Source organism: Panthera pardus, unplaced genomic scaffold (assembly GCF_024362965.1).
Source record: "Panthera pardus isolate Hobbes unplaced genomic scaffold, ASM2436296v1 HiC_scaffold_8, whole genome shotgun sequence".
Taxonomy (NCBI): Eukaryota; Metazoa; Chordata; class Mammalia; order Carnivora; family Felidae; genus Panthera; species Panthera pardus.
The window spans coordinates 84,885,508-84,909,630 of NW_026527013.1; the positions used below are offsets into that span (position 1 = coordinate 84,885,508).

Here is a 24,123-nt window from a genome sequence, read left to right on the forward strand (position 1 = left end):
GTATCTGAGGCCAAGCTCAGGGGCAGGCTGGGAGCTTCTGAAGCTTGGAACTCAAACTTATCCACTAATAGGATCCAAGTGTTAAGTTATACAAGCAAAGCTGTTGGTATAATCTTTAACACATACAAACATTATTTGTGTAACCCTATTAAATAAATACCTGTCAATATTTCTACTTTTAGAAACAAAAAAATATTTAGTCATATTTTCTTGAAAAAGACCATTTCTTTTCTAGTTTTCATTTATCCCCTTTAGAGAGGTACAAGGTAAAAAGAAATCAACAAAGCAAACTTTCTGATCAATAGCAAATCTATGGCAAACAGTAGGATGGAATGGGTCAGTAACATACTGGAAAGTTATACCTTTTCTTTTTTTTAAATTTTTTTTATTTAATGTTTTTATTTATTTTTGGGACAGAGAGAAACAGAGCATGAGCAGGGGAGGGGCACAGAGAGGGGGAGACACAGAATCTGAAATGGGTTCCAGGCTCTGAGCTGTCAGCACAGAGCTCGACACGGGGCTCGAACTCACAGACTGTGAGATCATGACCTGAGCTGAAGTCAGAGGCTTAACTGACTGAGCCACCCAGGTGCCCCAAGTTATACCTTTTCAAGAGTGGCAATGAACACTCATTTCTAGCTGATTGCTCCTATGCAGGAATACATCCTGGTGTGGCCAGATTTCAACAGAAGATAGAAATGTGGAATTTTATGTGAAATCTGCCAAAATTTTAATGTTAATTCAATATAAAAAGAGAAAAAATAACTTTAGGGGTCCCCCAAAACATGGTGATCTCTAGGTTAAACCCTTGCAACAACTTTCCCACAATGTTAGTGCCTCTGGACCAGCATCCTTGGGCAGACTCACATTTGCAAATAACTCTCAGCAAATTATAATGTTGCCTCACTCATTTAGACTCTATCATACTGAATGCAATTTTTTGACTCACTTTGATCAGTTAACGTTACTAGAACTTTTTACAGGACCAGTAAATATAGCTCTTTTTTTATAGAAAGGCACAAGGAGCAATTAATTGACTTCAGTAAGGAGAGATAATGAGACAAATAATAAAACTAAGCCTCCCCGTTCATAATCCCATTAAGTAGACTTTCATCTGGGGCTCATGTGCTTTCCTTTTAGGAAAAAGCATTATATTTAAATATACATGTTTATAAATTGCCCACAAAAAAGACCAAATGAGGACAAAGAATTTCATTTGAGGGTATTCTAAACTGATGCATATGTTCCATACTTCTGAAAAGTGTAGAATTATGGGTGTTTTCTACCCTCATTCCACACACAAAGTGGAAAAAGGGAAATACATTGCTCACTGAATGAAAAAATGGAAAGACCAAATGCACAGGCAATTCAAATAGTTCCAGTTCCTCATAAAACACCACTAATTATGGTTTGCTAAGCTGAGATGTCTCTTTAAATATTTGCAAACATTCTCATTTGTAGGTTCCAGAAAGATCCAAAGTTAGCATATATTACTGAGCAATTTATATAATTTCCAGTTAACAATTTTCATGTGTGATAAGGTGATTAAATTATAAGTGTCTGGTTTCTTGGCCTTATTTAATTGAAATTCGGTTAAAATTATGTTTCAGGTGCTCAAAACTGTAGTAACCCAAATAAATCAACTCACAACTCTAATCAGTTATTTTATATTCATTCAAATGTCCCCTATCTGGGACTTTTGTTTTATAGTCACAATGAACTTCTTGCTTAGAAACAAGTGTTTCCTGGTAGGCTTTTATTTTCGAAATTACCAAAGAATTCTTTTTGACAATAATTATTTTTTTTCATTGATTCGTGGCACAAACTTTACAGATAAGACACAGGGTGAGTGAGAACAATGGTGACAAGAACAAAAATGGATGACCCTTTGCAGGTTCTGTATCTGGACTTGCAAGTTTGCTCAGTGTAACATTACCAAATACAAATAAGATGCAACTAACTTATCCCTTGCTTTGTGATATGAGAAAGCATATGTACTAAAATCTCAAGATAAATATAACATCCATGTACTACCATAAAACAAAGCCTCTGTCCACAAATGAGGCTGGTGTCCCCCTCTTTAGAAAGCTGATTTAGCTCTGCAAATTTTCATTAAGTAGTTTGGGTTAAACCTCAAGTTGTTTTTCTCCAGTTCTAGCATTCTGTTTATCAAGCAGTGACAGGCACTCCTTTTTTGAGTAAAGACATTTTAAGTATTTTGATTACTAAAGTGCTGGGTGAAATGCTGGGAACAATAACAATGCCATGTTAAGGACGTATCAGCAATTGTCATCCTCACCTAATTTGTTTCCTATTTTTAGGTATTCTTGATGTCTTCCATCCTCTGATGCTCCTCACAAAGCACACCCATGATCCTAGTTTTCAATATTAATATATTGAATAGAATATCTCCATTCTTTGAACACATTCTTTAAATTTTTAATTGGGGGGGGAGGGGCATAAACGGAGAGGGAGAGAGGGAATCCCAAGCAGGTTCTGCACTATAAGCATGGAGCCCGACACGGGGCTCAATCTCATGAACTGGGAGATCATGACCTGAGCCAAAATCAAGAGTCCAACACTTAACCGACTAATTTTATTCACCTTTTAGTCAAAAAGCATTTCGATGTGCCCAGTAGGAGACATAAGAATAAGAAGCTACCATTATCTTCTAGAAAGAAGTATTCTAGTAAGGAAGATGGGTATATTCAAAGCAAAATAACAATTAAGTCATATAATAATAATTTAAGACAAAATAAATAACAAATGTTGGTTTGTGATCAGTTGTCATATATGTTTAAGAGCAAATATATTTTAAATGAATTCAGAATAGTAGAGAACTTAAGGGTTTCAGGGTTGGTGAAAGGTTTAAAGATAGGATAAAAATGTTGGAATATTTAAGGAACTGTAATTCCTGAGGCACTGCTGGGTCATAGAGCACAAAGTAGAAGAAGGCGGTAGGAGTTGAGATTAAAGACTGGAAAATAAAGGCAAAACTAGTCAGAGAAGGAGAGACTGACATGGTCAAGAGGAACTTGACCTAACACTTGAAAGATGAGTGATATATGGATAAATACATGGACATTTGGCATTCCAGAATCTGGGTTAGTTTCTGGCATTGATCTCTGAAACTTGTATTCTGAGAGAAAGTGATCCCCTTGCTGAAACCCTTGGTAGTCTAGACCCTTTATTTGAAGCCTAAAGAATTACATAGTTGAAGACTTGTACTTTTATGCACCAGTTGGTCCTCATCCTATTTGCATTTATCCTCGATTGCTGACAAGACTGCTCTGCTCCTGTCCTATTAGCTCATACAGAGCTTCTAGAAGGACTTATTAATTTCTATCTTTGCCTTATAATGTAAGCTGAAACATCCTTCCTTCCTAACCTAAATTATCCAAATCCAACTGCCTTCAGGGCCAGTTCAGTCTCTTATTGTTTATATGCCTTCTCTAGAGAAGGCTATCCCATGGCAGTCTTTCTGTCCTCTGGACTTCAATAATATTTATTGTCTATTTTATTCATGTGTCTTGAATAATGATATGAAACAACATATAATGAATTTTTCATGTCTATATGCCTTATATATTTTATTGTAAACTTTCTTCACAGTGTTTTAAACATCCTTGAAGAACAGAAATATTTCTAATGTAAGAACCATGAAAAGATGCATGGAATCAACACAAGTGCCAGCAATAAAGTTCTTTTTTCTTGCCAACACTAACTAGGTGGGTCATGAAGTTTCTGTGTTCTTTTGCTGCACCAGGTACCAGACCTGTAAAGCACAATGATTAAAGCAGATGGTTCTGGTCCACTTATAAACAGATATTAAAACAGAACACTTTTATTAGGTTCTGCTTAACACGATAGCATAAGCAAAAACAATTTTCTACAGAAGCTTTATACACGTTGCAATAGAATAATGTAATATGTTAGCTCAGCCACAGAGAGAATCTGCAGTCTTTGGCTGCCCTTTGCAACATACCAAAGGTGTCTTGTTTCTTCCACAAACTTGAATCACTTATGGAAAAACATTATGACACAATTGGCAGGATTCTTCCCACTGACTTGTGCTTGCTAGTTGGGGCAGTTTGCTAACATAGCTATCCACCCTGCTTTAAAAGAATCACCTACAAGGAACATTAGAATGAGGGTATACAATGTCTGCCCCTGTCATTTCTTTAAGAATTCAGTCATGTATTTATGAGGTTGACCTGGCAACTGAACTACTGTGTAGGAAAATAAAATACAGCAATGACAGTTGATTCTTCATTGGGAGGTCTTCAGAAGCAACATTTTTAACCCGAGAGAAGAGGGAATGCTTTGGGTCACTTGGCTGTAGGTCTTCCGGCTACATCAGTGGGATATTAAACCCTGGAAGCCCAGGGAAGAGACAGACACTGGCCACTCTGAGTCACACAGCTGAGACTTCATGGTGTGTTGTTCAGTGAAGGGTGGAGGGACTAAATCTGGGAGGTTTGCTTTTCCAGAAGGAGTTCCAGAGGTCTTCCTCCACCCTGCCTCTTTTACTCCCTAAGGATCACTCATCTGACAATTTTTTTATTTAAGGGAGCTGCTCCGGTCTCAACACCAGATGTAAGAAACCACATTATAGAAATATGTCTCAAGTACCGACTACTCCCTTTATTTCACGGAGTCAGCTCCAGATGTGTGTTACTAAGCCCTGGCTTATACCACACTGCTTTACAACAGAAAAAACATGCTTATTCTTAGCAGCTTGGAAAGAGTGAAAAGTGGGACTGTTAGCAGAATTTTCTAATTTAGCATTGGCTTACTTTGTTTCAATAAAAGGGGTTTATCTATTCCCACATTTTATGTAGAATAATCGCTATTCAACATGAATGGTTTTCTCACTATGATTCCTGAGAGTCCTTTTGAGCTGCCATTCCGGTGAAGTCTGACAAGGGTTGGGAACAGAGGTGGCTTTTCTTTAGGAAAAGCAAAACAAAACCCTCACTTGTAATAGTCATCAATTTCCATACTGTAACTACTCTCACCATGCTAATCTCAAGTTACTACTGGGAATCCCTACTTGAGACAAGGCAAGGTGTACGCAATATGTTCTGTAAACTGGATATAGAGTAGCTCCGACCCAAACTCACTGAGGCTCTGGGGCCTCAGACCTGATTCAATTAGCATGGCTCTCTTTTATCAATCTTATTGGTTTATCTGAGAAATGTCTCTTAAGGATATACTTGGAGGAAAGTAGAAGTTTTTGAGTTCACAAACCACCCGTTCCTTGACTAATCCCACATGTGTGTTGCAAAAAAGAATAATTAATGGAAGCATATTCTATCACAACCTCCCGTTAATTTTCTGTATTAAGATGAAGGAACGACTTGGTCAACTTCAAATAGCAAGTAATCCTCAAAACTAACATTTATCTCTGAATAGGTTATCAGTGAGTCCCCTGGAAATGAATGAAGGGCACTGAATGAAATAATGAGAGCCATGAGTTATAATGGAATTTGAAAGTGGTTCAGCTCCCCCTTCTGTTGTATAATCTCTGCTCCTTACCCAACCCACCTCAAGTTGAGATACCCTGAGATTGATACATCTGTTGATATTTTCCTTGTGTTATACAAAATCATTAAGTACTTTTTCCACTTTCTGTTGAGCTATGGGCATCAAAGAGAGATCATTTAAAAGGGGATAGATTGTGAATTGTATAATAGGACTTCATCCCCAGCCATGATTAAGTGTGGCTCTTCAAAATTTAATTGTTTCACAGGTAAGGAGCAATGATGATAATCTTTTAATTAAAAGTTAATTATTCCTGGGGCACCTCGGTGGCTCAGTCGGTTAAGCGGCCGACTTCAGCTCAGGTCACGATCTCGCGGTCCGTGAGTTCGAGCCCCGCGTCGGGCTCTGGGCTGATGGCTCAGAGCCTGGAGCCTGCTTCCGATTCTGTGTCTCCCTCTCTCTCTGCCCCTCCCCCGTTCATGCTCTGTCTCTCTCTGTCTCAAAAATAAATAAAACGTTAAAAAAAAATTAAAAAAAAATAAATAAATAAAAGTTAATTATTCCTATAAACCACACATTTAAGATGATGGAAAAATAAAGGCCTGAATAATACATTGCAAATAAACTCTAAGAATAACACAAAAAATAAATTATCAATTAACAAATAGTTATGTGGGATGAATATCTAAAAGCATATTGGCAGAGGGAACTTCATAACTAAGGAAAAAGGAAAAAGAAACATTTTAAGAAAATAATATTCTAACAACCATCTTTTGATTATTTTCCATAAAATCATTCTTCTCTACTCACATCCACCCTATTTTATAATTATAACCATATTATGAAACTGAAAATATAAGAAAATTATATTCCCTATGAAAGTCCATTGAAAATCATATTCCTCTTGTTTCCTCTCAGTGTACCATGTGACATTTTATAGAAACAAAAACTAATCAATATTCTAGAATTCAATAAAGCATTATAATGCGCCAAACGAAAAATAAATAGTAGGACTGTGATCGCTGTAGTGCTGGAAAAAGTTCAATTCCAATTGGTCAGTGCACTGTCTGTAGCTGGAAAGGTTAGTTTTCAACGTACTCCTTAATACTTCTGGTATTACAAAACATGGATATACCTGTATACCTCAAAACTGTAGAGTTTACAAATATTTTACTGAACTAGAATATCACTTTCATCGTGTTTATTTATACATACTATTTCTTTCTTTGAGAAATATACAACATAATTTTTAAATATATCCCTTACAATGGAAAGATCTACGTATGATTTATCTGTAACTTAATTCTCATATGGTTATTCCTTTATTAAGATAGGTAACATTCCTTAACATTAGGAAGGGCTGTGTGAAAAGCATTAAAATTCTTTCAGGATGCCGCCAAAATGTTAATAATTTCCAAACTATGGCTTTATGACAATAAAATTAGGAAAATATCTCTGCCATGTCTAACATATCCAGTTGCCTTCAAATCTAAAAGAGATTTTATTAGCAATAGCACTTAGAAAAATTTGTGGAGAGTGCTATACTATACCATATTTGTAAAATACCAAATCTGAGAACCCATAACCTGAAAAATTACAATAAGTGAATCAGTAAGTCAGTAAATATATATATATATATATATATATATATATATATATATATATTGCATATATATGTATATCAATGCAATATATATATGTATGTGTATATATACATATATATATATATATTTTTTTTTTTTTAATGTGTATTTATTTTTGAGAGACAGAGACAGAGCATGAGCTGGAGAGGGGCAGAGAGAGAGGAGACAAAGAATCTGAAGCAGGCTCCAGGCTCTGAGCTGTCAGCACAGAGCCCAATGCAGTGCTTGAACCCATGAACTGTGGGATCATGACCTGAGCTGAAGTCAGACGCTCAACTGACTGAGCCACCCAGGCTCCCTTCGATTATATTTAATAAACATCAACATGATATCATATCATGGTAAGTTATATATATATGTTTTTTAAAAAGCAAAATAACAAAGAAATTTTCCTAGATACTTACAGTTCCAGGGCGAGGATACGGAATTCTACCCTGATAGGAGATCAGCTGATGATTGGGCCCTTCTTTATGGGCAAAAGGCCCATTAAACACAGTCTGTATATCAGATAAATGATACACACACACTGCTGATCCTTTAAAAACTGAGCTAAAAAAAGAAACAGAAAGAGATCCATTTTCTTATTTTTTTTAACTTCTAAATACAATTTAAAAAAACAGATGGCAAGGTTTGTGATGACGAGTTGATAATTCATCATGGAAAAGTTGAACATTACAGTACACACTGTAAAGCTAAAAGATCTTCTCTCCTATTTTGAAATAAGCCATTGGTACATAAAGCATTAAAACATTTAATCCATTTCATGGAGGCAGTAGACAATAATAAGTTATAGAAGAGTTCTCAATGTTTCCAAAATATAGGACAAGTCAAAGAGTTTCTAACTAGTTTATCTTAACAACAAAAAATAAATTCATGATTTATTCAAAAATATGAATTTGAATTCTAAGTCACTGTCAATAAAATCTATCATAATTTAACTGAAAGAAATAAATCTCATTAAGAGAAAACTGTATTTCTTTGTCTTAAGATTATTTTAACGTGAGAATGTTCTCACATTTATCCTAAAGAGTAGTCAGAGAGTCTAAGTTGTCATAATTTATGTATTTTCCTTGTTAATGACAAAAAAAAAGAAAAACAAAAACAGTAAAGTCTAAAAAAAGTTCATTACATTAACGCCAACATAATCTCAGAGAATGTGTTTGGATCCTTACTAAAAACTATTTCTGTTGTCACTAAGGCAGATTGACTGAAACAAACATTTCTCTGACTTACATATATCTCTTAAATTAGATGCCTAAGGGAAAACTTAGATGCCCATTGAAAAAAACAAGATATGTTATTAATCATTAGCACTGCTGCTCAGAAATGACAATTATGAATTTTTCAAAAGACTATTGGTGTTGGGGAAAACAAAAACTGTAGAAATATTTTTTTGAAACAAACATTTTCTTCTGAAGAATCTGGTTCTTTTCACTTTGTTCACTTATTTCTGAGTTAACTCAAGACCATTTTCTCTTTTAGAACACGAGTTAAACTGTTCATCCTGTAGGACATATTTTTACATATTTTATAGGGCAAATGTAAATATGACATATAATCAATATCTTTGTGATTTTATTTTTCCTTGAATGGACCATTACAGTTTACAATTATGCTGTGCTTGCCCTGCTAAAGAAGAATGCTAAAATCGTCAAATTTTTGTTTTTTGGTTGGTTTTCTAATAAAAGGCACAGATTACATTCTGCATTGGCCCTGCTATCGCTCGGGTACTGTGCTGCCTTCTGAGTAACATTCTCAGTGTAAAATAATTAAACACAAATATATCTAGGAAAAGGTGAGAAGACGGCAAGTTGTCTTGAAGTATATGAAAATTAGGATTGGACATCCCAGAGAAGTTAGAAGACATTAAACCTATTTTCCAGTATATGAAATACTGCCATATGGGACATGAAAACTAGTGCACTATTTTATTAGTTTCCAGTCATCATTTTAGATTGCTCCAGAAGTAAAACTTATTTTAGTAGAAATACCAAAAGTTTTAGGTGAATCATGGATCTTCAAACTACTTCCTTAAAACAAAATATCTTATATACTTTATTCCTACATTATAATTCATATTTTCCTTTCTTTGAGAAAAATAGCATATAATCATTATAAATACTCTGTACAAAACCATTTTGAAAGTATTAGTTCAGCTTGAATATATTTTGGTCACCAGGCAAAAGTAATAAAACAGGATGGTTATATCCTGAATGCTTTGTAAAATTAAAAACTGAAAAGAATGTTTTGTAATGATTACTGTCATTTAGTGAAGTTTATTGTTTAACACATAAACTGTAATTGTTTAATAATTACCTTGATGTTGTAAAAATGCCATACACTAGTGTTGTCCTTGGGTTATCTGTTTCCAGCAGAAACACATCCTCTATAAAAGGAAAATATCATTCGTTTAAAGTTCCCAAATATTAACCATATTTAAAAAAAATTTACCCCAAGAAAATAATTTCAACTATGAAAAATATTATCGAGAAGCATATTCTAGCAGTATCATTATAATCTGGAAACAACTAAGTGAACCCAATGAAAGGCACGTGGTAAAGTGAATTAAATGAAATATCATACAAACACTATAGGGATGTATATAGACTGCAACCTTATGGAAACCATGCTAGTGAAGTAATATTAAGTGAAAAATGTATAGTGGTACGTAATATAGACTAGAATCATGTGAAAATCGTACAACTATATAACAGATTACAATAAGATTACCAGTAAGTATTTCTGGTTAGCAGAGCTATATTTTCCTATCTTCTTTTGTATGCATTTTCTATATATCCTTTAAAGATAACATAATAGTTTTTTAAATTTAAAAAGTATTACGTTCACAGTTTTTTTTTGACATAGGGTTGGAAGCTGGAATGTGGAAGAAAACTCAAAGCAACTTTTTTCCTTATATAAAAGAAGACTGTTTTGGCTTTTGGTTAAAATTGCTAGTGACATTTTTACTTAATTGATAATTTGCCTAATAACGAAAAGTTTAAAGTATATTAAGGCAAAGACAAAGGTACAGATAGTAAGGCTCAGTACCACAGAACAGAACCTGGAAGTAGATTTCTGATAGGAAACATCAGTGAATAATCAATTGTCACAATTACAAGAAAGGTCTGAATTTAGTAACATTTTTTGCAAATAAGATTCTTGCTGGGAAATACAAAAAAAAAAAAAAAGATGTAACCCATTTTTATTGCTTACCTCTCAGATGATGAGGTAAAAAAAAAAAATCTGAGAATAGCCAGTAGTTTACATTTTAATGGGTTAAAGCGAAATAAATGTCATTTCTAAATGGCACTTAGTAAACATAACACTAAGATGTGTATCAAGGTATTCTGATTAAAAAGAGAACTGTTTCTTGGTAGAAAGGAATCAGATCGTAAGTTCTTATTTGACCTGGTATAACTCTACTTATGTCACACATCCTGAAAGTAATTCATCTCAGGGTCACCCAAGAAGGGCTGATTAGAGTACAAATTTAATTTCCACCCTGAAACTTTCCCATCCAACCTTGATTTTGCTAATTAGCTATTAATAGTAAAAATATTTAGCTGTATTTGCATACAAACTGATTTCAAATCAGAATATGAGAATTTATATGCACATGAAATACACATTCTTTTAGAAAAACACAAATAGGGGCGCCTGGGTGGCTCAGTTGGTTGAGCGTCCAACTTCGGCCCGGGTCATGATCTCACAGTTTGTGGTTTCGAGCCCCGCATCAGGCTCTGTGCTGGCAGCTCAGAGCCTGGAGCCTGCTTCGGATTCTGTCTCCCTCTCTCTCTGCCCCTCCCTGGCTCACACTCTGTCTGTCTATCTCTCTCTCAAAAATAAAAACATTAAAAAAAAATTTAGAAAAGCACAAATATATCATCACTCATTTGTCAATTACACAAGCACCTCTCTTTCTGTCTCTGTCATACACAGACACACACACTCATTCACATATCTTGGGTAATTCAGTGAAGTAAATGTTTCAGTAGTGCACTCAGGGGCAGAACAGATTTAAAAAGTACTTAAAGAAATTTATGAACAGTAAACAGATCATTCATTCAAACTGGCACATGATTTATGCTGAGAACATTCATGGAATATACATCCTCTGCTGAGAGGTTATTAAAACATATAAACTTTACAAAATCTTTTTCAAAAACATTTTTCAATCTCAAGTCCATGTACCTAATTCATCAAAGTATGTTTCTGGGCCATCTTCATCGGTTACAGAGCACACCAGCCTCGCTTTTAAGAAGGTCGTCCACTTGTTGACAAGGCTACGCAGACCTCCAGTGTCATTCTGAAACCATTTTGAAAACACATTTCGCATGGCTTAAATAAATACTAAAATGTATTAAAAATTCGTCTTAGATTTGTATATCTTGGGGATTTGTTATAATCCGAAGTATGCAAATGTTAACTATATCCGCATATCAAAAAAGAGGAATATTTAAGATTTATAGTGCTTTATAAAATAGCTATAGCTATGCAATGAATTTTCTCCAATATGGTATCAACTGAAGATGTTTCGAAGAGGAGTTTAATAAATATATGCCCTAAAGCTTTCTAAATTTAACAATGTATGATGAAATACCTTTGAAATGTTATGGAGAACATATAATTTAATGTGCCTTTTCTTGATAACTCATTGTCTTCAATATGAACATAAATTATTGTATGCAGTGAAGATTATAGATGCTACTGTGGTCAGGAAAGTATGTTTATACTTCTATCAAACGGTCTCCAATTTGACACTCACTTCTCTGTGTCAGCATTTAGTCCTCAGTATTTCCAATCAAATGCTTTAATATACACATTTCTCTGGCTAGGGCAGGAAAAGTGGTGTTTGGATCATTCACATAGTCTCTACTGATTGCTTTCTGTATGTCCAGAAGCCTTTCATCCCTTCTGCTGCCTTTACTTTCTGAGGAGCAGATGACCTCCACAATCAGTGGAACACTGTAATATCTAAAAATAATGATTTTAAATACTAAACACTTGAAGAAACACTTTTGCACAAAGTATGCTAATCATAAATCAGTCAGGGAAAACCTGTAAAAATCTCATACGAGAGGGCATCATGAGCTTTTTTGAGCTGCTCCGTATACTTGCTGTTTATACACAAGACCATTTGTTTACTGCTTTTAACTAGGACTGTATTTTATTAATGCATTTCTTAATTTTCACTGTTGTAGACAGTTCCCCAACAATTGTCCTTACTGAGGTTTTGCTGTATTTTATTCACAAGAATTATTCTGTTTCTGTGATGTACAGTTTAGCTATTTGTTTTTAATACAAATGTATTAAATGGATTAATGCATTAAGTGGAAAAGCAAAAATTAAATAAAACTTCTCATTTGTATAAGACCATGACCAAAATATTTCTTTGAATTAAGCTTTTTTATTTATCTCATATGACTGATGTGAATAAACATTAAATTAAAATGTCTTCTCTCAGGGCACTGGGCTGATTCAGTCAGTTAAGTGTCTGACTTGATTTCAGCTCAGGTCATAATCTCACAGTTCGTGGGATTGAGTCCCATGTGGGACTCTGTGCTGACATCTTGGAGCCTGCTTAAAATTCTCTCTTTCCTCTCTCTCTGCCCTTCCTCCACCTGTGCATGCTCTCGCTCTCTCTCTCTCTCTCTCTCTCTCTCAAAATAAATAAATAAACATTAAAAAAAAATCTTTAAAATGTCTCCTCTCAATATTGAGTTAATTTGTAACAGTAGATGAAAGTAGGAAAATAAACTATTAGCAAAAGAAAATACATTTATACAATTTGAATTTGTGAGTCTTTCTTCAAATTAGGACAGGATTAATACTTACAGGACATATTCTAGCAATCATGGAATGAATCTGTTTTGTGCTTCTGCTATTGTCGGTCAGTTTCTCTTTGAAGAAGAAGTACACCTTAGCATCATTTGGATCCGTGCCATCTGGGATGACATGTGCATCCACAAACATAGGTTCTGGAAAAAAAATACAAAGACTAAATATATATATACTCATGATGGAAATCTATCTACCGTCCACCCAAGTAAACCACAGGCACATGCCTTCTCCATCCTTGGTACAGAAGAACAATTCAGTGTTCATAGGCACAAAGTCTACGAGCAGTAATTGTATTCACACAACATATTGTATTTGGAATGTCAAGTGCCACAAAATATATCTATAATATAACAGCTTCAACTACTTTTCCTGGGGGGCACTGGGTGGCTCACTCGATTGAGTGTCAGACTTCAGCTCAGCTCATGATCTCCAGTTCGTGGGTTCAGACCCTGCATGAGGCTCTTTGCTGACAATTCAGAGCCTGGAGCCTGCTTCGAATTGTTTCCCTGTCCCTCTGCCCCTCCCCCCTGATGCTTTTTCTCTCTGTCTCTCTCTCCTTCAAATAGAAATAAGTATTTAAAAAAAAAACTATTTTTCCCTATCCACAATACATTCTAGAAGTTCAATAAATGCAAAAATTCTTTGGGCAATGATGAGTTCTAAAAAAGTAAAAACGTTTCTACCAGTTATTTCCCATGGAATATAATGGCCATTTTACGGAAAAAAAAGTTTGTTTTTCAAAGTATAGTTTTCAATCTAGTGCATATAATATAAACTCAAATTCACTGAAGCAGAATGAGTAGGGAGTCCAAGATCTGAAAAACACATTTTTTTTCTTAAAATACAGCATATGAAATGAAGGGGAAATTTTTCAAGGAAAAAATGCAGTCATTTGAAGACATAGAGGGATTCCTTATTTCAAGAACAAAAGAAGTTTTAGAATACTCTATTTCCAGATGTACTAGTGTCATAAATTGAAGAAGTAAATGGACAATCAATGCTTTCTTGTGCCTGTCTATCAGTGAAATAAGATGCTTAAGTGTGGTGATTCATGCTTTGCTATGCAATGTTAAGTGGATTGCCAAATTTAGGGTCAGCTAGAAATCTTCCCCAGGGAGAAATGACAAAGTTCTTAGTGGTTTCTGCCTCCTCTAAACAACAGCAAATGACTGAAATTGTACATTTCAAATGTCAAATGAATATCTTTCATGATGTGAAATTCATGTGACACCCCCAAAATTGGAAACAACTGAATGCTTATAATCATAAAGTTATCATACCTATGATTTCCATTAAGTACTAAATAAAGTATAAAAAATATATATACCAGTTTTATAATTTAATAATCTAAATATAAAACAAATAGGAGGAGTTCTTGAAAATATTTTAATCATTATATCTATCATATATTTAGGAAATTTTTTAGATTTGACATTAAAATATTCAAGCACGATCTCGCAGTTCATGGGTTCGAGCCCTGCACTGGGCTCTGTGCTGCCAGCTCAGAGTCTGGAGCCTGCTCTGAATTCCGTGTCTGTCTCTCTCTCTGCTCCTCTCGCACTCATGCTCTCTCTCTCTCTCTCTCTCTCTAAGAATAAATAAATATTAAAAAAATAATAAAATAAAATATTCAAGCAGACTATATGAGTAAAATAGCATATTTATGTGATATATAATTGGAGAAGATTCTTAAATGTGAGCCTGTATGATAAATATCACTGTCATTTTTATTTATTAATACATCTTATGACAATTGTATGATGGTTAATAAAGAGTTAGAATATGAACTATGGACTACTTCGATTATTTATGTATCCTAAATATTAAAAATAATAAAGTACAGAATTGTGACTTACATCATGGCTTTTCAAACAATTTTAACCTTTCTTCATTAGAGAATAAAATAGTTTAAAGGATGATTCTAAAAAATGCACAAAATGTTTCTTACCACTGAGCCATTTGGAATTGTGTTGATCAGTTCTGACTGCATTCCTCTTCGTTAAACTTCGAAAAATAGCAGCATCTGTGCCCATGAAATCTATATACATTCCAGAGAAAAGCTCCTCATCTACGAAGAAGAAAATGTCAACACAATTTTAAATCTTTTTTAGAAATCAAGAACTTGCTTATCAGATGATCACACAAATTACAGAGTGCTTATAATTGTCGTTTTTCATTGTCCATCACATAAAAACATTGGATAAAATGTAATCTGATGTCATTATTGCCTGTGAGTTTACTAAAACAACTTTATTTGTTATAGAAATAAAAATTATTCTGCCTGCACTTAATTATACTAAATACATATGTTTATATAGTATGTATCAAAAATGGTGGAAATAATATATGTGTTAAAGATAATAAAATAGCTTAATTATTACTTTCTTTTAATAAATAAATAAAAACTACTATAAGAGAGAACTCAGTTTCTAATTTTGGCAGTAATTAACCAAGTGGGAATTAGGGCTAAGTCATTTAACACCTGAATCTCTATCTTGTCATCTGTAAAATACAGGAATTGGCTTATGATTTCAAAAGTTTTCACTATATTAAGAATTCCATGATTTCACCAAACAGATTGAAGATATTAGTTTTTATTGTCAAAATATTATTAATGGTAAAATTATCTTACGATTAAAAGTATATGTTTTAATTTGTATGCTATAAGGTTTCTATAAGGTGAATAAAGTGCTACTTTTTCAATTGTAACACTCAATTTATTAACATTATGCTAAAAATACAATATTATGTTAATAACACACATATGGTTTGACATATGAAACCATAAAAAATAGAATACAGAGATAAAAAAATATATTTTAAAATTAAATTACCATCATTAATGGAAAAATCAGATATTTTAATATATATTTGCACAACATGAGACATTGAGCTTATTTGTTAAGGTCCATATTAATTTTTGCCTATTAAGGAGAGTAAGGATTGAACTGGTATGTGTGACCCTAGAGTAAAAAATAGTAGTTAAATGTCTATTTAAAAAAGAATAAAAGTTATCAGGTCTGATCCAGGGAAAAACCATGCAGTTTTTTTTCTTTGACTGATGTTCTAGAATCAGTCTGGCTACCTTCAGATCATGGTCCTTTTGGCAGGACTGTAGCATTTTGAAGCACTCCAGTCTCACTCCTTAGTAATAAGCAGTACCAGCTAACCGAGGACAGAATGGAGAATGAAATGTTTTTAATCTCCAATATGATCTCATCAGGTCATGAACTGGACCCCTACCAGTGAGCGAGTGGGTATGGCAGGCATTATGTTGCCCAATTCTGCTTCCTAGTAGGGGTCTGAGGTCCGTGGGAACAGATTATAGGGAGATAACAAAAATGTCCATGAAAGCATTTTGAGCAATTTAGCTTCAAAATTCTGTGAACATTTGTGAAGCATCTACACAAGTATTCTGTAGATACAATGGTTGTGACAATTAAAATAATTTTGCAATTAATTATTTCACATTCTTTTTATACCTGATACCCCCCAAATGGTGGGTTATAAATTTCTGCTATTCAATGGATTGATTAACACAGCTGTCAATTATCAGATCTGTTTCCAGGAAGAAAAGGAAAAAGGACACTCAGAGGATGATGTATGGCAGAGAGGGCTGAGTCTAATCTTATTGCATACCACTTATTAATTATGTCTTAGCTACTACAAAAGCCTGCCAGTCTAATTGGCTTCATAACCTGTCTTAAATTCTCAGTAATTTCAACAGCAAATCAGGAATAATGAAGTTTCTGCTTTATTTTGTATAAGAAATAATCAATTCCACTTTAAAAAGAATTCTGAATAGGGATTTTTTTTTTTCAGAATGTTTGTGGAGGATTTATGCAAAGATAAACTTGTGCTTTTTAACGTTAATCCGAAAATACTTTGCTTTCGAATTTTACTTCCACTGACCAGAAAAACCTCATTAGGGTCTTTATAGGTTCTTTAAGAAATGTCATCTGACTTCTTATTGTGATACAACAATGGCATGACAAAATAGCAAAAAGCACTAAACTTGCACACTGGGTTAGATGCCACAACTATATTATGAAATTTGGAATTCTCCAATTCTTGATGCTTCTTGGCACTTTAACAGATAGAAACACTTTAAACATTCTGTGTTATTTAGTACCTTGCAATCCAACAGACATGATAAAGCCCCAAATGCCAAAGTGAGATGACTACACAAATTGACTGTGTAATACTGGAGATAATATTGGAGAGAATGTTAGAGGGATAATCAATAGAACAAGTAAAATGACAAATGCAAGCTAATAAAACTTCTTCCCCCTTTTAGTTTCAGTTTTTAAGGTAAGCAAATAGTTTACTGACTCTTTGATAGTTCAAGTTCTAATGTTAATCAAAATATTGAAAGGTAGTATAGGAACATAAGCATAGGAATTGAAGTCTTGGATCCTTAGTATATGAAAGCCAATAACTAATTTTGTAAACAAATCCAATTCTCTAAGGACAAAACTATTAAATGACTTAACAAGTTTAACAGGAATATTTATAGTGCCCAGTTTTAAGCCTTTTTTGTTCCAAATGATATTTGATGAGTATAATTGTTAACACAACTTTGAATTTTATTTTCATAGCATTTAACTTGAAGTAAGTAAAAACTCTACATATTTATCTAGTATTACGTAGCATACCATTTTGATAGGTGAATACAATTTTCTTCCTAATGAAAACACTTTCCATGCACTGACTCTATTAAATAATATTTAGAAGCTTATCTGAAAAGTCCCTGCATCAGACATAATTGGGTATGTTGTGACTTCAAAGCTTTATACTTCTTGGTCCTAATGATATACATTCATCTCCTCCCTGCCCAATCTGAATAATCATAGGAAAGAATTCACTGGATAACCTCCAAGTTTACATTTTAGTCAGTGCTGGATGTACCTGTCTTAATTTAGTTTCCAAATATGAGAAAGATGAGTTGCTACATTAAATGAATAAAAGCAAGGTGTTCTGAAAACAATAATCACCTTTCCACCTGTTCCATTGTCAAGTAATGCAATTTATCACCGGCAACACATAAGAAAGCAAAGGGTAAAAGCATCTACTGTCCATTCAACACACTGAAATCCCAGATTTGTCCCCACAGGCAACACATGTTAAGTCAGGCATATTCTGGAAGTGTCTTAATTAACCAGAAGAGAATGCCTTTAAGTGAATTACAGAAAGGCATCCAATGATTGATATTCAAAGATATTGATTTGTTAATATATATAGCACCAAGCGACTGGGCATGTTTTTTAACTGATACATTTTATAGAAAATGGGGGGGGGGAGTCACTTTGCTACCACCTCTTTTTAGCATAGTACCTTCTGGACAATTGATAGAGAATGTATTTGGCTAAGACATGCACTTTGTTATTCTTTCATTTGAAAGAAATACCTTTTTTTAAAAGTTTACTTTGTGGGGGAGAGACAGCGTGAGTACATGAACAGGGGAGGGACAGAGAGAGAGGGAGAGAGTTTCTCAAGCATGCTCTACACTGCCAGCTCAGAGCCCGGTGTGAGGTTTGATCTCACAAACCATGAGGTCATGGCCTGAGCTGAGGTCAAGAGTCAGACGCTTAACCCCCTGAGCCACCCAAGTGCTCCGAAAGAACTGCCATTTTAATTATCTGTAAGATATTGCTAAAATTTATGAGGAAAAATGGGTATACTGAATACTACAAAAACAACTACAGAAAACACTGAGAATTACTTTATATTTCATTACATGTATACAAATACATGTTTTGTAAATGTTGACATGCTCTAGAAATGACATCAGCAACACAGTAAGTGAAAAAATAATTGCTTATCATTTAATCATGAATTCTTGAAAATGAGAAACTACAATTTCTCAGTTTACAACTTTCTGTTACCTCACTTAGGTCTATCATTCATGCTACCTTCCCAATGGGCACACCATGTCATGAATTTATTTTTTTTAATCCTTTTTATTTTATATTTCCCCCTCCCTCTTTTATTTTTGACTTACTGATCATAACAGACACCGTGTTCACATTGGGGTTGAAGGAGCAGCGTCCTTTTCCAGATTCACACTTGGAGTCAATCACGAAAACTTGGTCCTTTATTATAGACAAAATACAAATGTAGCAATAATAAGTAGCTTTATATTTAGTTAACCAGATGGTTCTTTAATAAACAAAGCATCATCATAAATAATATGCTTTTTATTGGTTTGCCTATGTTTTCTTAATTTACTTTGTTAAGACTTTCTTGGCCTATGTGAAGAAATTATAAATTATAAGCAAACTTCACTAGGTAAAAGTTTTCATTCTACTACAATCCCCGTGAAGCTGATTCAATAAGTTTTCAAATCTATATTGGCAAAAACCACCTGGGAATCAAGGATCATTGTAAAACTGAACTAGATAGCTTGAACACTGGCCAAAAGAAGAAAATTGCCCATAGAGGAATAATGTATACAAGGATTATAATAGTTCCAAAATAATCAAGACATTTATAAAATACAAAATTTTTATCACCACTTAATTTTGTTATATAAGCATTATACTCAATTCAACAAAATAATTCATAATTTAGATTAAAAATGTTTTTCACTCATTTAACAAAAATTTATTGAGCATGTTTTTGACTCAACACATATTAAATGAACATCGAAAGTCTGCCATGCACTCCTCAGCCATCATTAGTTGCTTCAGGGCCAGCTTATTAAGCATTTACTATATGCCAGGCACCAACAAAACATGAGGAATACAGTAAACCAGACAAAAATCTTCTTCCTCAAGTAATTTATAATATAATGATGGAAAATATGAATATAAAAAGAATAATACACAAAACATAGAATATGTTACATGGTGCTCAGTGATCAGGACAAAAATTAAGCAGAAAATGGAACTAGGGAAACCCAGGGATGAGAGGTAATAATTCAGTTTGAAATATAGTGGTCAGAGTAGCCTTACAGAGAGGGAATATTTTGCTTGTATATTTATCTTATTCTTAAATAAAGTCAGTAAAAGCTACTACTAAAATTCAAAGACCAAAGTTTTCACTTTTGTAGGCTGCATGAGATTATGGAGGATCTTAATTATTAAGCTAAGGTTTTGCAAAATTTTCCTGAAAGAAATTCAGTTTCAATATTTTTGAGTATGGAAATGAAAGAATCAAAACACTGCTTAAGAAGATTGGGTCTTACCTTGGTGTTTTAAGAAGATTGAGAAAGGCAGTTATAAAAACAGACACTGGATTAAAGAAAATAGATTTGTTTTCAAGTGCAGTAGTCCAGGAATTAGGTAATAATACTCTGACATGCCAGGATCTCAGTGATCATGGTGAGAGGAGTAAAGATGCAAGAGAATTTGTAAAGTAAAAATCAACACAGCTCGGCAATCAATTACCAACTGGATGTGGTTCAAGGAAGAGGAAGAAAACAAAGATGATTCTGAAGTTTTGACTCCTTAAAGAAAATAAAACTAGTTCATTTTTGTTACATTGATTTTGATGTGTTGTCAGAATATCACTGACATGATGGGGGAATCATAGAACTTAAAAAAAATCACAGTCCTCTATCCTGGAAAAGTCTTACAGAATGATTTTCTTCAATGAATTAACTCTACAGATGAGGAAAATATAACTTGCACAAGATCATGTAGTTAAATTATGACAAAATTAAAGTTAAAATTCAGTCTCCTGACTCCTCACTATGTCTATTTTCCAAAAAGTCAGTATTTATACAATGACCTTACTTAACAAATAATTGAGGAAAAGCAATGAAGTTTAGTAAAGCCAGCTGTGATCAGTTAGCCAGAGATGTACATATATTATACTAAAAAAGTGAGAGTTGGCGTTGAAGGAGTTGATGAAATTGCTTAGGTACCACTTGCTCTCCACTGAACGATTTCTTTATTGTACGGCGTCCTCATTCTCACACGGTTATAGTCTAGATCTTGTCATCACCAGAAAGAGTATGGTCCACCAGAATAATCACTAACTCAAGCACATAGCAAGAAATCTTCAATTTTATCTCCTTTCCATTTTTTCTCAGTTCATCAGCCTTCTGTCTTCCTGACTTTTTTGTTAACCTGTATAAATTCAATGCTATTTATTTTCAATATGTTTTTTACAGAAATACTAAGTTCCTTGAATCTGCGATTTTTTTCATTGAAACCACAGCCTGGAAGGGTATGTCTACCTGTACATTCTCCATACTTGTTTCCGTATATCTAAGTATTTTGCAGAAGGTAGTCCAAAAAGGTAAATTCAACAAAAATAATGATTTTTTGGTCACCAACACAAAATGGATCCTTATACAGCTCAGCAAACTTTCAAGGACACTCATATCAATTGATTGTTCCATTAATAATTTCAAACCACTGTCACTATAGACAAATCTATTAACAAATGATTGATCATATAATTGCAGATTAAGTGAAGCCTTTAAATGAGATGTCTTTAACTTCTTACTACCAAACACATAAATACACATACACTAATACATGCATTAGCACATTCTTGTTCCCGCCTCTCTACTTCTCTGACTGTTTCTTCTTAGTCATGTTTGAAGGTCCTTTCCCCCATCTTGCCCTTAAATTAAGAAACCCTCAAGTCTCAAGCATAATCACTCTTCTTTTTTCACACAGTACTCTGCGTGATTAAACCCTTGCATTTCCTGGGCTTCAGTTATTCTAGTAAAACAACGACTCAAACATTTATATAGCCAACTTTATATTCAACTGCCTACTTGACATTTCTACTTGGATCTTTCAACAGCAACTCAGACTCAAGAGAACCCAACCCAGGCTTAAAACCTTAACCTCAAACATGATTTTCTTTGTTCTCTCTCATCTCAGTTCATGACAACTATATAACTAAAGAAACCAAAAACCAAAAATGAAAAACAAACAACAAAAATGTCAATACCTGTATCATTGTAAATTTCCTTTTATATAGCCAAATCCACCACTGCCAACTACACCATCTTACACTTTGTGCTTATTTTTCTGTCTTTATTGCCACTCCCCTGAGTATAATAATTTCTTTCTTGGCCTATTATATCCATTCTCTAACTGATCTCACCACAGCCCTCTCAACCCCTCCCTACCCTCAATCATTTATAATACAATACACAGTGACAACACAATGCTTTCCTTGCCTTTTTTTGCTTAAGATCATTCCAGTTGCTTCTCCTTTGACACAAGATAAAGATCAATATCTTAAAGGTAGCTTACAAGTTCTAATATAATTTTGTGTCAGTGTGTCAGTCATTATCATTAAATAAATACATATTTGTAGATTGAATCAATAAAAGAGAAATAAATAGGACCAGAAAGAGAGTAAATGGTGAAAAATTAGGAAAGAAGGCATGGCAAAATGTTTCATGGTTATAGGTGTTAATAATGGCATTGAAAAATAGGGGGCATGGCCAACATGTTATAGATCGGTCAAGGAAAAAGGATGCAGATTAAGGGAATTAATTTGATCACTGAGGACTCTTGGCCACTAGAAAATAGTTTTAGTTTATGGGTAGTAATGAATGTCAGATCAGAAAGGTTTAATAATGATATGAAAAACAGGAATGTAAAACAGAAAACATACTCTACTAGTCTGAGAAGTTTTGTGATCAGTAAAAGAGGGAAAAAAGAAGTTGAAAAAAGTCACAGACCCAAGATAATGATTTAAGGAAAAGAAATATGATCCTATTTTTAAACAGGAAAAAAAGTAAATGCAAGAGAAAGGAAATGAAGATATAAAACAGTAATAAAGGTTATTGATAAAAGCACTTTATTGAGAAGGAAAATGGACAACTTTTTTTCTGACAAAAGGAAAGCTACAAAAAGACACATAAGCAGAAAAGTTTGGTGACTAATTTGCTTCAAATGGCACAGGGAATGATTTGAATGCCTGTGTTATGCTTGGTCATTCAAAGGTAAGGTTATCTGCTTAATGACTGGCAGAGTCAGAGGCTTAAATGGTATTCAACTGCTGGAACCAATGTATGGAGACATCTTATAAAATCAACCAAAAATGAGATGTAGGAATAGTCCATGAATGTGTAGTGAAATTAACCCACTATTTTTTTTTAATGTTTTATTCATTATTTCAAGTCATTATTTACTTGTGTTGCTTTATCTTTTTCCAGGAACAGAAGACAGGGGATGAAGACGGCGGACAGAAGAGAAGAACCGTGGTTAGGAATTGGTGTAGCAAGGACTGCAGGCATTTTGGATGGGCATCACTGAAATGTTCTAGGAAAGCTCTGAGTCAGTCTCACAGAATAATGGGAGACTCATAGGATATAATGAAAGTGTGTGATGTTCCAAATGTGGAGTAGGCTCAGAAAATGCTCTCTGAGAAAAAAATGAATGACTATTTGACAGATAGATAGAAGGTGGTCGATAGTATCTAAGAAATAAAACTGAGTAAGTAATGATTATGTGACCCTAATTTGGTTCACTGTCAAACTGGTTGTAAATACAGGAAAAATACCATATCTCAGTATCAGCACATGGTGTTACTAGTAAGTACTATCTCTGGTCATTATAAAATGCAATGATAGTGATGCATAAGAAGGAAAATTCTCTCAAAATACAACCTCTCTGTATCATGTCTTCATTTTACACTAGGGGATCTTTTATCCTAAACTAAAGAAAATAAATACAGGAGATGTTTGATAAACTACATAGTCTATATTTCTGTTACTGTTTACATACTATAGATACATAAAAATGATGTTATGGTAAAACCCTTTGACTTGAACTGACTGCATACAAAGCTTAAAATTCATTAACTCTTTTCATACTTAAATTGGCACTTAAGATGTTCACATATTATTTAAAGAGATTAATTAATGGAAATGCTTCCCCTTTGAAATCTATCTTTTGAAGTGAGACTAAAGTAGTTCATATATTTAGTAAAGTGATTAAATTTTATTCCATGCTGGTTTTCCAAAGGAGATTATTTTTTGGACCGACTTTCCAATTAAGCCTTGAAGTGCATAGTGGGCAATTTGTACATGGGAAAATGATTTTATTTGAAATCTGTGCTCTGAAAACTGCTATGCTATTGTTGGCTAGTACAGTGAGTGCACAGCCTTCAGTGGCGTGTCTGACAGATGGCAGACGTCTGGGGCAGTAGTTTATTTAATCAATTGATCACAGGCATGTGG

At 33.9% G+C, this 24,123-nt stretch overlaps 1 protein-coding gene across 1 annotated transcript in view; it reads right to left on the reverse strand.

Moving 5' to 3' along the window:
- Positions 1-24,123, reverse strand: part of SEMA3C (semaphorin 3C) — a 176,257-nt gene that overhangs the window by 53,320 nt on the left and 98,814 nt on the right. Inside the window, exons 6-11 of the mRNA XM_019451299.2 lie at positions 18,970-19,060; positions 14,917-15,036; positions 12,963-13,105; positions 11,319-11,433; positions 9,444-9,513; positions 7,532-7,676 (exon numbers count right to left, since the gene is read on the reverse strand). Of these exons, the coding sequence (XP_019306844.2) occupies positions 7,532-7,676; positions 9,444-9,513; positions 11,319-11,433; positions 12,963-13,105; positions 14,917-15,036; positions 18,970-19,060 (684 nt within the window). The remainder of the gene's footprint in view (positions 1-7,531; positions 7,677-9,443; positions 9,514-11,318; positions 11,434-12,962; positions 13,106-14,916; positions 15,037-18,969; positions 19,061-24,123) is intronic.